The 12,312-nt window shown below is 41.3% G+C and overlaps 1 protein-coding gene across 1 annotated transcript in view; it reads right to left on the reverse strand.

The window, feature by feature from the left end:
- Positions 1 to 454: 454 nt before the first annotated feature.
- Positions 455 to 12,312, reverse strand: part of STMN2 (stathmin 2) — a 42,984-nt gene continuing 31,126 nt past the window's right edge. The window contains exons 4-5 of the mRNA XM_054818446.1: positions 4,610 to 4,801; positions 455 to 1,806 (exon numbers count right to left, since the gene is read on the reverse strand). Of these exons, the coding sequence (XP_054674421.1) occupies positions 1,747 to 1,806; positions 4,610 to 4,801 (252 nt within the window). The 3' untranslated portion in view covers positions 455 to 1,746. The remainder of the gene's footprint in view (positions 1,807 to 4,609; positions 4,802 to 12,312) is intronic.

Here is a 12,312-nt window from a genome sequence, read left to right on the forward strand (position 1 = left end):
GGCAGCTTCCCTAGCGATTTTGTGTTCTTCAATGAATCCTGTAAATGAATCCCTTTTACCCTGAAAATCAGTGTGTTAACAGCCAGGATCTTGCTGCAGCTATTCATGTATGTACCCAGAGTTACATTATTCACTTTTCTTTCCCGAAATTCCTTTTTTTTTTTTTTTTTCCCCAATATTGTGTCAGGATTAAGGGGTGCATGTGCATGTGTGTAGCTAGTGCTCTTTTTTAATAAACTCAGTGCTGGAGGTCACATTTATAGTTTATACAGTAATTTTTAAAACCAACTAGCCTAAGCACTGGAAAACACATTGCAGGGGTTACTCCTGTATTACCAGAGAAATAGGCTTGGTTTATTAATAGGTCTTATTTAAGTGTCATTTCCATGTTTTTATGACTACATCAGGTTTTCACCTCACAGAGAAGTAATGGAGCGAGAGAAGAGACAAGCCCTTTTTCAGTTCACAGAACCCCAATTCTTTATTAATCACAGCTTGCTCACAATGACATACAGGAAAATAGCACTAATGAAGAGTAGAATATGCAGGCAGCAACCTCCAGGGGGGTAGGGACAACTTCAAAACTGCAGCTATTTTGGGGATGATGTGTTAGGTTTGGTGATACTGTACTTGGCACAAACACCCTGTCTAGTCATTCCTCCTGCTTCAGCCCTCTTAGTCTTAGATGTCTGTCACTAGGTAGGGTCAGCTAACACTGAAGAGTAAAGGTCATGACGAATGGAAGTCAGCAGTGTCAAAAAAAAAAGGTAACAACTGGCTCATGGGTTCCAGGTGAAATATTCGGTAGCCTCTTGTACTATTAGACATGTAATGTGGTAGCATCAGATAAGTATCATAGATCATGGCACCTACAGATAAAGCCACTTGATGCTATCTATTAGTTGCTCCATCAATAAATTTTCAAGTGGTGAATTAAGCTCACTTTACAATTAGCATTTGTATGGCTGTTTGGCATCATCCAGAATTTGTCATAGCTTGATGGTTACAATGTGCCTCTTAAATTTGCCTCAAATGGATCCTACTTGCTTTCACTCTGTTGCACAGCTGTATTTGTTGCCTCTCACCGCAAAAAGCAGAAGCAACAAGTACTGCACCTGGCCATTTAACCTCAATTATATAGCGCACTACAGAGTCCTGTAGCGTAAGTTGCATTTGAAGAAACTACATTTTAAGAGCCTTTTGTCTTGGACAGCTGAATGTGAAGTCACGATACCTGTGATCTAGTCACTGTTTCAACAAAGCTTATTGATGGCAAAGCAGTCTAGGTTATTAGGCAATGACTGGTCTCTAGCACCATAGAACTACTACTGACCTCGTGGTGGTTGGAATGAAAGTCGCAGGGAATGCAATTAGACGTGAGGTGCTTCAAATGAACAGACCCAGCAAATTCAACTGAGTGGAAATAGACAACATCAGAAGCCTGTTACAGGACATGTAAGATTATGAAATAACTTGCATAATGCAATACTTGTATTTTTTAACAAAAATGTAAGTATTTACAAAATAAGATCCAAGTTTTTTAAACATCAAGCAAATCATTCTGCAAAGAGACCGCATTGTTTTTGTTTTTATTTTTGTTTCTTTTTTAAAGTTTTTTATTGAGTTCTTGATTTTTTTTTTAAACCATGTCATACATTTCCCATACTGATATCGCATGATCCATAATAATATAGGCAGGGGAAGTTTACTAATGGTGGGGATGGGTCACATCCACCATTGCTGTTTTCAGCCAGACAGTTCCACCTGGAGCTCCTTGTTTCTACGGACCTCTGCGGCATGCCTCTCCTGGAAAATATCAAGAAGGGAAAAAAATCAAACCTCTTTCTCATTTCACCTTCCCAGGGAGACTCCTGATGACAATTTGTTTAGGTTGTGCATTTGATGCCTGTGCAAAACTTATTTCGCAGCACAGCCATCTTTAAAGGATGCAGCTCAGGAGAGGTGTCATCCACCAGACCAGCCTGAGGCATTCCAACACTTACGTTCTGCTTATGCTCTGCAGCTCAGTCTTTTATCTGATATGGCCTTATAATCCTGGGCACCTCACAGAGTTTCATTTTAAAGGCCCTCATAGAGAGGTGCTGCTTGCAGCATAAAATGTGCCACGTGCTCACATTTGCTCTTTGAATTCCCAGGTGTTAAACTAAATATAGGGAAGGATGAGTGGGCTTGAATTAATTGCTTGCACACTGTATGGACAAGTGTTAGTTACTGTGTTATCTGTAGCATTTAGGAACCATATATAAAGGTCTGAGCATTTAGTTCCTCTAAAATGGGTCAATCTGAACATCTCAAATGTCCCTTTAGACACAACGATGAAGCTAGCTGTCCTCTCCATTCTTTCTCTGGCTGTGATGGAGAAGGGACACGGTTACCAAAAGTCAATGCTAGGCCCTTCTGTCCACTTCCAGTTGTGCTGTCTTCCCTTTTACAAAGGAGTCATAATTAACATAGATTTATTTGAGCCACTGTATATTCAGATAGGTCAGTGGAAATGGGCCTGTGGTCTGGAACAACAGCTGTCAAATGAATTTAGGAATGTTCTACTTTGGATGTGTTTATAAAACTATTATTTTTGGCAGCTTCTGGGTTTTAGGGTTTTTGGTTTATGCCTCTCTCCTTTCAACTGTCAGACTATCAGATTTTTACTTCTTGTGTCTGATCACTGAAAAAAACCCCCAGACAACCAATTGACAAGTACAAGGTGACTACAGAAGCACACATCCATCCCTAGCTGACTTCATTTTAAGGCACTCCCTAGGTATTTCCATGCATTGGAAGGTCTTTTATTGTAAGAAATTCACTGAAATCAACAATTACTTTTTTATTGGTTTTTTTAGTGTCTATGGATCACAGGCCAAGACAGCTTATTGCATCAACTGACTCTGTAAAGCAGAGTTTCTTATAATATCCGGATTTCCGAATGCTAGATTTTATACGGGACTTGTTCCTTGCTCCTGTTAACTGCAGTATACAGAAGTTAGCTTTGATTGTAGGCGCTTCTAGACACCAAAACCTCAGGGTGTCCACAGTTCTGTGTAGCTTTTGAAGATTTGGACCCAGATATCTCACTTCTTTTCCTGCATATTCAGGGTTCACTTTTTTGCCTGACTATACGGGCAAACCTGTATAAACATGCAATTTTAAATTACTGGTCTGTACAAATGTTCCCAAATAAGTTAGTCATCTTTGTTCAGAAGCATTCTTTGGATTTGATGAACATATGCCATCATATTGCTGCGGAAACAGGGCTTAATAGTCTTTTAACATTAACCTAGGATAGAGAGATGCTTCAGCTGTCCTTCCCATTTCCTTTTGGACCTCAAGGATGGCTAATTGGTTTTTCCTTTTGTTTTCATAAGCTTTGGGATATGTGCCTGCAAACTAATCTAATGCAAAAATGTCAAGTAATCTGGGTACAGTTCTTAAGCACAAGAATTATCCCATTTGCGTAGTCACTTGTAACATCATCCTTTGGTTTCTGTTGTTTTTTTCTGCTCTCTGAGACTTTTGTCTCCATCAGAGAAACAGGAGTGCTTACGGAGAAGATCTCACTGAAAGCCACTGAGAGCTATTTTCTTTCTATTAGTCAATTTACTAACATATGAGAAAGTTCAGCACTGAGAGAAATAAGTGATCACTCGTGCATGTTTCCCTCTCTCGTGTGGAAGTGGTGTTTTTTTGAGAAGGGCACGCTTGGTCCTGCATGGTGGAGTTTGTGATTTACCTGTTTCCTCTGGCTGTACCAAAGATCTCCACAAGAAAATTTAGTTTCTTTTATTTGCAAGACTTCTGGAAGAACAGACCCAAGATTTTTTTCCCCCTATTTTTTCATTTTTCTCCTGTGAGAAACCAAGAATTACAGACACAGGACAACTATTTGATTTGATTAATGCCTCTTCTTAAAAGCTGAAATCTAAACACAAGTGACTTTCATTCGTTCACAGCACTTCTCAGAAGCTAGAAAATCAACCTTTCTCTGGAGAGACTCTGGTGAAGGGCCATGAAGATTAAGGAACTGGAGCGTCTCTCAATCTCTGTTATGAGCAAAGATTGAGACAGCTGGGATTGTTCAGCCTGGAGAAGAGAAGGCTCCAGGGCGATCTCATCAATGTGTATAAATTCCTGAATGGAGGGTGCAAAAAGCCAGGCTCTTTTCAGTGGTGCTCAGTGACAGGACCAGAGGCAACGAGCACAGACTGAAACACTGGAAGTTCCCTCTGAACATCAGGAAACACTTTTTCACTGTGAGGGTGACCAAGCACCAGCACAGGTTGCCCAGGGAGGTTGTGGAGTCTCCATCTGGACATGGTCCTGGGCAACCAGCTCTAGGTGGCCCTGCTTGAGCAGGGGAGATGGACCAGATGATCTCCAGAGGTCCCTTCCAATCTCATCCATGCTGTGAATGTGTGATTACAGAAGTTCAGTCTTTTTCAAAAGTGAGTGGTGGTTTAGGTAGGCATCAGGAGCTCTGACTTAAAAATTGCTCAAGTGTAGCAACTGAGATAAGAGCTACCCACAACATCTCATCAAAATATTGATTATAATTTCCTCTCTAGTCTAAGGTGAGGAGTGATGGTGTGGTTACCTTTTCTTGGAGACGTTCAATAAGAGCAGCTAAATTAGCTTCACGGTTTTCTTTGATCTGTTCCATTTTCAGTATCAGCTTTTCCTCTGCCATTTTGCTGAAGTTATTGTTCTCCTCCAAAGCCTTTTGAAGCACTTCTCGCTCATGTTCTCTCTTCTCTGCCAGATGTTTCAGCACCTGGGCCTCCTGGGACTGGAAACAGAAAGACGTGCAGCTGAAATGAAATACTCATGTGGAGCAAAGTAATTCCCACAGGGCAACAGTCCACTGAGTTTGGAAACTGAATAAAAGTTTGTTGCTTTGTTGTGACATGCACTGTTTGGAAAGATCACTTCTGTGTATAAACCAGATTAGCTTCAATAACAGGGGCTTAGAGGCACTGGCTAAATGTGAGGTATGTGCCTCAGGCAGCGGCAGAGAAGTGTCCAAAGCACTTCTGTTAACAAGAAATGCTGTCGTGTGTTACTGTCCTGGGTTGTCTGGGTTACTGCGTGGTTGCTCAACCTCTGACAGCTGCAGTCTCTTAGCCATGAGAATTTTATTTGCAGAGATACGCAATGGAGGGCTGAAGCTATGTACAGTGTTAAAAGGGAGGTTGCCAACACAGGAGAGGTGCATTTTTCACCTAGGTTGGACTATCCTTTAATGTGCTCGAATAGTTAATAATAGACGTTGAAGTTTACTGTTGTGAAAGACAGACAGAATCAATTCAGACAATGCTTTTTTCCCATGCTATTTATGTTGGGCTTCATCTCTTTGATAAGGAAGGGAAAAAAAGGGGGTTATTCTACAGAAAATAACAAAAAAGCTATTTTTAGTTACAAATCCAAATTTTGCAAGGAAGATGAAAACTTCGGTAGGAATTAAATGGATGCAGCTTATGCACAATACTGTGTTATTTGTCTTTGTAAACTCATTGCTTAGAAGCATAAGCTTGGTTATTTATTTTAAATCAAATTACTAACATGAAACCACTGATCCTAGGAGACAAGCCAAAGAACTTGCAGCATTGGGCCCATCCTCCAGGCAAGTCAGTCGAAAAGACCATATGTTTCAAAGGGGTTATTTAGAAATGATAAACAACATTGTGTGCTTTTGGAGAAAATAAATTAGAGGGAGCACGAGAAGCAAACAGAAATCAGGGAATGAAATATGGCTCTGGGAAGCTTAGTGTGTATTTCATTGCAGATCACAATGCACTGTTGCCATTGTTATCCATAAAAATGAATTAGTTTAAGGCCTAAATTAAGGGCTTTAACCAATAATTACAATTAGTGATAATGAATCCTATTAAATTCTATCATGTGGCTTTAAATGGAGTGAAAAAGGCTGCAATTCTTTTACATGAGCGAGATCCAACTAGGAGGAGAAAACAAGTATTTTAACGAAGGTAAGATGCACATAAAGCCAAATGCACTGATGAGGCAAATTAAGCAGATTCTAGAAAAGGCTGCAAAAGCCAGGCAGAACATTTTGCAGCAAGACACTGGAGTAAAACATATCTGGTTTTGCAAGGCTGTAATGGCTTGCTTGAGATCAGAGGAAAAAGCTAATTTCATCCATCTTGGCCACTTAATGCACTTGCTTTCACCTCTGGCCTGGTTGCAGTTAAAGGCTCATTTCTCAAACTGTGGTGATGGGAATGGTCTGCTGAAACAGTTGGTACTTACAAAGGCTCTGCCTTGCTCTTATCGCCATTACAGCATACACTGAACAGAGAGTAATAGAGCAAGCATTCTTCAGATCTTTGACTCAGGGAGAATAACTGCTGTGCAGACCAAAAGATCTTGCAAATGTGAACAACACGTCCCCAGACAGGTGCAGAAGGAGTTTGCACAAGTACAGGTTAGGGGTTGACCTGCTGGGAAGCAGCGCTGTGGAGAAGGACCTGGGAGTCCTGGTGGACAACAAGCTCTCCATGAGCCAGCAACGTGCCCAAGAAGGCCAATGGTATCCTGGGGTGCATCAAGAAGAGCGTGTCCAGCAGGTCGAGGGAGGCTATCCTGCCCCTCTACTCTGCCCTGGTGAGGCCACACCTGGAGTTCTGTGTCCAGTTCTGGGCTCCCCAGTTCAAGACAGACAGGGAACTGCTGGAGAGAGTCCAGTGGAGGGCTACAAGGATGATGAGGGGACTGGAGCATCTCTCTCATGAGGAAAGGCTGAGAGACCTGGGGCCTGGAGAAGAGAAGACTGAGAGGGGATCTCATCAACACTTATATAAGTATCTGAAGGGTGGATGCCAGGAGGGTGGGGCCAGGCTCTTTTCAGTGGCACCTAGAGACAGGATGAGGGGCAGTGGGCACAAAGTGGAACACAGGAAGTTCCACCTGAATATGAGGAAAAACTTCTTCACTTCGAGGGTGACCGAGCACTGGCACAGGCTGCCCAGAGAGGTTGTGGAGTCTCCTTCTCTGGAGACATTCAAAACCTGCCTGGACGCAATCCTGTGCAACCTGCTCTATGTGAACCGTTCTGTGATTCTGTGAGTTTCACTGGTGTAGAATGGAAGGAGCCAGAGGGAAAAAATTGCTGGGCAAAGAAGGAATTTTGTAGTCTAATTGAAAAATCGTAAAAGCCTCATGAGTTTAAAAACATCAATAATTTTAATAATAATTTAATAAAAATAGTTTTTGTGGAAGCAAAATATTTGATTTCAGACACTTAGCATTTAACAGTTCTTTGTAGGCTATTTCAAAATGTAAAAACTTATTGAAAGATTTGGTACAATGTGAAATTGAAATAATTGAACATCTTCATCTTGCTTTACCATTTTTGGACCAACTTGAATGGCTCAGTTTGACCAGTGCTTGTGAAGTGATTCTGCGTTTTCTGTTTAATTTACTGTTCAATGGCAAGCTTTCATGTAATTTTGAAAAAGTTATCGTCATTAAACTTTGGTTGCTGATATGAATTTTGTGAATCCTTTGCTTAAGTGATCTAAAAGTAACTTTGATAATCTAAGAATCTATTTCCCTTCCTGTTGGGAGTTTGAATATAAAAGATAGTATGGTATTAACTGTAATATCCTTTCTCATGAAACATTTAAGTGACTTGTTAATTTGGACAGCTAACATTCCATGGTGTTTAAATATGTATATATAGAGTGTTATAAAATCAAGCATTTTTAGATTTGGAAAACAGACATTTCCAAGGACATATCCAGGCCCCATGGAGATGCTAGAATGAAAAGTTAGATTTGGACTGTGCCTATAAGCAGAATTTTTGAAAAGAACATTGGCTTTCAACATGAGCAAAATGCCTTTGAGACTTTGGGGCACTTGCCCATTTTTCAGGATTTGTTTTTTTCCATTCAGACCCTTTGCCTTCTGGAACTGCTTCTTATTATCATAAATCCAGGAGAACAGTGAAAAATTAGAGTTCCACATCAAAGTGCACACAGTTCTGGAGGCTATGCTGGCAGACAACACATTCAAAAGTAATTTGTCCACTAATGCATGATAATGAAGAAAATCTTTATACGCTAATTCAGTATTTACTGGATACGAATTGCATTGGCACCAGTAAGAGTCTGAACGAAAGCTAAACCAGGCCTCAGGAACCGACTGCACACCCCTAATGCGATTTTCCTTTACGATATGCCTTAAAGAGCATTCCTTTTCCTCCCTCAAAATGTTCAAGGTACCTGGGACCGGTTCAAAACAAAGGGACCCCCTCCCCACCACAAAACGTCCATGGGGTAGTGTGGCATTTAGACTGACACCCCTCTTCTAATACTGTTACACCCCAGCTGTGAGTCTGCCTGTTTCCCTGGGGTTCGGGCCATTTTTGAAATCCGCTTACGACAATTTTGGAAGGTGGTTGGTTATGTTTTTGTACTGGATTGACAAACGATTTTCTGTTTCCAACACATTTGGCAAAAGAACTTGGCCACCCTGTCTGTTCAAAGTGTACACATCCAGGAACGGCTAAGTGAATGACCCCAGATACCTAGTGGGGCTCCCTTTGTTTGTGTTGGCTTTTAACTGCTGCGTTTGGGCTCCCATGGTCTTGATACAGGATTCCAACATATGTAGGAAGTTTTTATTCCAAGTTTATTTTCGAGATTGTATTGTTTGAAATGCTGGAAAGGATATTTTCAAATCCTTGAGAGTCGATGTTCTAACACACTTGTAAATGGGTTATGATATGTGCTTTTTATACAGCTATTGTGAGGAAATGAGTAAAAGAGGCTGGAAATGGGGTGAAAGATAAAGAAGATTAATAAGGAGAGAAAATTATGGAATGGTGGAGAAAGGAAAAAGCAATCCTCAGGGGGGAATATTCAGAAGACTTCTTAAATATAACAACGCTTAATCAATGTAGCTACAGCTGCAGCGTCTAATGCTAGATGTAGAGGAATAAGAGTGTTGTAAAACATTCCTGGTACAGATACATTCGCCCCTAGAAATGTATTACTGTGCTAAAAGATGGCTAATACAGGCAAACTTCTATGACATTCATGTCATATTTCTAAAGGATCACGTGTGTCCCCAGTTTTCAGAGACTAGTGCTTCAAAAGGAAATCCACATCTCATATTTAGTTGGCCAGAGATAGATGCAGACAACTAAACATTCACTTAATGAGCAAAATTATTTATGGAAACTGGCTTTGGAGATACATATATTTTTTAATTATTACTCACAAGAAGAAAATTCTACTTATCTCAGTAACAGGTGTTTTATTTTCTCACATTTATCTATTTTTGATATGTGCATCCAAATACTGAAGTAATTTATGCAGAGATAAAATTAAAGGATTACTTCTATCAAGAAATGGGCTCAGACAACTGCTTTTAAAATGGGAATTTCAGCTTGAATGCATTCACCCGACCATCTTAGTTACTAGGATGTATGAGGCACACTACCAGTCGTGAGAGCTCTGCTTTCATAACACATTCATTCACTGGCTGGATTTTTTAAAATTAAATTGTTCAGCAGAAGCTGCATTAACCTTGGTATTCTTCAGTGTATTGTGTATTTAAGAGATACTATTAATGGAGCAGAATATGAAGACAGGATTAAAGGCTCCTACTGCAATGTAAATGCCAAGGTGAAGCCTAGGTATTAGTCAGAAAGAAATGGTGAGTTGAAGTAGTGATGTTTTCGGAGGAAGTAATTGAGGTTGGGATTTTTCCATGTAAAAGCAAGGGAATGGACTCAAGACCTCGCTCATGGCACTGGCTTCCTCAAACCTCTGTATGGTTACATCCTGTTCCTCACTGGGAATGCTATTATTTGTATTCCATTAGCACCTGTTCTGGCTGTTGTGAGGACTCACTGTCCCCGGCAGCGTGCAAATACACAGGGAGAGGCAGTTCCTCTCCCAAAGTGATGGCAGTCTAAAGAGACACGAAGAAGAGGGGCATGATCCTGCTCCATGGGATCACAGAGCAGAGGAGTGAAATGGCCATATGGCTGGAGAGCCAGAGACATCTGAATGGTAACCGTAGGTCAAGTCCTGCTTCTACTGAAACCAGATGGTGCAAAATTTTGTTTGAATTTAGATGAGAATCCCTTTTTTTTTTGTCCAGTCACCAAAGGACCTTTGGGCCAGAACTACTAAGAACATGAAGCAGAGTAAAAAAAATAAAAAGCCCATCCACAATGTGATTCAAGAAAACTCACTGCCTCTTCCTCAGCTGGCACAAAATTGCTGCTCTCGGGGTTGTGACCCATGGGAGTGAACAAGGCATGCTGGAGGGATGCAAGCGATATCACCTGAGCCCTCTACCTGACGTTCTCCTATCTGCTCATGAAGCACTTCTTGATCTGCTGCAGTCTGAAGCCTGGCATTTTAAAGTTAATGAAGATCAATGATGTCACTTTGTCTTATGACTGTTCATTAGCAGCAAAGCCCACAGTAGACTGTGGAGAGCAGCTTTGCCAGCACTGGGATATATGCTGTCTCTGCTCATGACTCCATGTGCTCCGAGACAGACCCTGCTGCCTAACAGCAACCCTCTGCTAGCTGGTAGCAAACATCTTCCATGGGCACATATCCCACAGGTTTATGCGTTTTGGATGAGGAGCTGCGGAGTAGCTTGCAGTTTTGGCTATCTTTTGTAAACATTAGGAGTGAAGCGCCACATATGGAAATGCTATGGTGTAAATCAAAATGGGGCAGAAATACTCAGTTCTGGTGCTGATTCCACACATATTGCTGGGACCTTTACATGGAAAAGCATTTCATGCTGTATTCCCCCTCCGCACAAGCACAGCTGAGGGCCAGCAGCAGCAGAAAGGGAGATGAGTAGCTGGGCAAGATGGGGCAAATGTCTCGGGCAGTGCCTGTCCTCCCAGCCTGCTCGCTTACAAATTACAGGAAACCAAGGACGGGAATAGGAATGAATTGGAAGAACAAAGAAAGCTCTGCTTTTGCCAGGGAAGGTGCTGATCCTGGCTGATCCTCTTGCCTGGAGCGGCAGTTTTGTAGGTCCCGCGCAATTTTTAGGAGGGGGCATTTGTTCCCCTCCGCCTTCCCGGCCTGGGTGAAGCCTTTTCCCTCACAGCCTGCTGTACCATGCGGTAAAGCACAGGTGATTTTTTCAATGCCAAAAGCGAGATGGATCGAGAGTATTAAGAAGTGCCTCTGGGCAGGCTGTGGGGCTGGCTCAAAGGGGCAGCGAGTCGGGTGCTGAAGCCGGACGCAGAGTGCGGCCACGATGCTGCAGAGACGCCCTGGGCTGCCTGCCTGCTCCAGGGAGCACAGCAAGCCTTGCCCAGGCTAGGCTGCACGGGGGGCTTATCTTGCAGCATTTCATAGTAATGGTATTAAAAACTCATATAGCTATAAGTCTATATCCAGCCACATGAAAGTTAAAAAATATGACTGTTCTCCTGCATCCTTTGTGGTGCTAAGCACTAGGGATGAGCCTGATTCAATTTCATCCCAATACAAAGCCATTAAGAGGATTTAATTAGATATGATTTCTCTCCCATAATCCAAAGTCCAGTAGAAATGTGCGTCACCTTAGTATTTCATTTTTATGCTAGTAAGTTGAATATGGACAATAAAGATACATAATTCAACATATGGTTCTTGAAGTCTGTACATCAAATATAATAATAGCTGAACATTCATGACCAATTGGATAAAAATTGATAAAAGTTAAAGGTTCTGTAACAAATAAACTTCTGCTGCTTACAATGTCACTGTGCTCTAATTTTTCAAGGGGGAAGGATGAAAAAATCTTTCTGATTATCCACCAAGGTGGGAAAATATAGCACACATATGCCAAAAAATTAATGGGATAATAATGACATGCTGTAAAGAGGATTCTATAAACAGAAAGGACAAATCTGTAACTAGCCAAAATGGGTCTCAGTATGTGGTGTAAAAGGAAAAAATGCCTCAGGTGAAACTCTTGGTTTGGTCTGAGAGTACAAGGTCACAGTGACTGTCAAGTGAGGTTGACAAAAAGGGGGAGAAAAGGAAAGAGCCCTGTAAAAGGTTATAAGGGAATAAACAAGAATGATAAACAGGAAACAGCATAAGCAGGAGACTTGAAGTGTATGTATAGCTGTTCTCATGAGTTTGAAAATTTATCAAAGAACACTGCCTAATTAACAGAGCAGAACCTAATTCTTAAACAGTGTGAAATCAATTAACATTTTTTTCCAAAAAGGCAATTCTTATCCATTAGTTATACTTGATTTTAATTAGAACTGTGCTGGAAGGACATGATCTAGAATGGTCATGCCTG

Source organism: Grus americana, chromosome 2, assembly GCF_028858705.1.
Source record: "Grus americana isolate bGruAme1 chromosome 2, bGruAme1.mat, whole genome shotgun sequence".
Taxonomy (NCBI): domain Eukaryota; kingdom Metazoa; phylum Chordata; class Aves; order Gruiformes; family Gruidae; genus Grus; species Grus americana.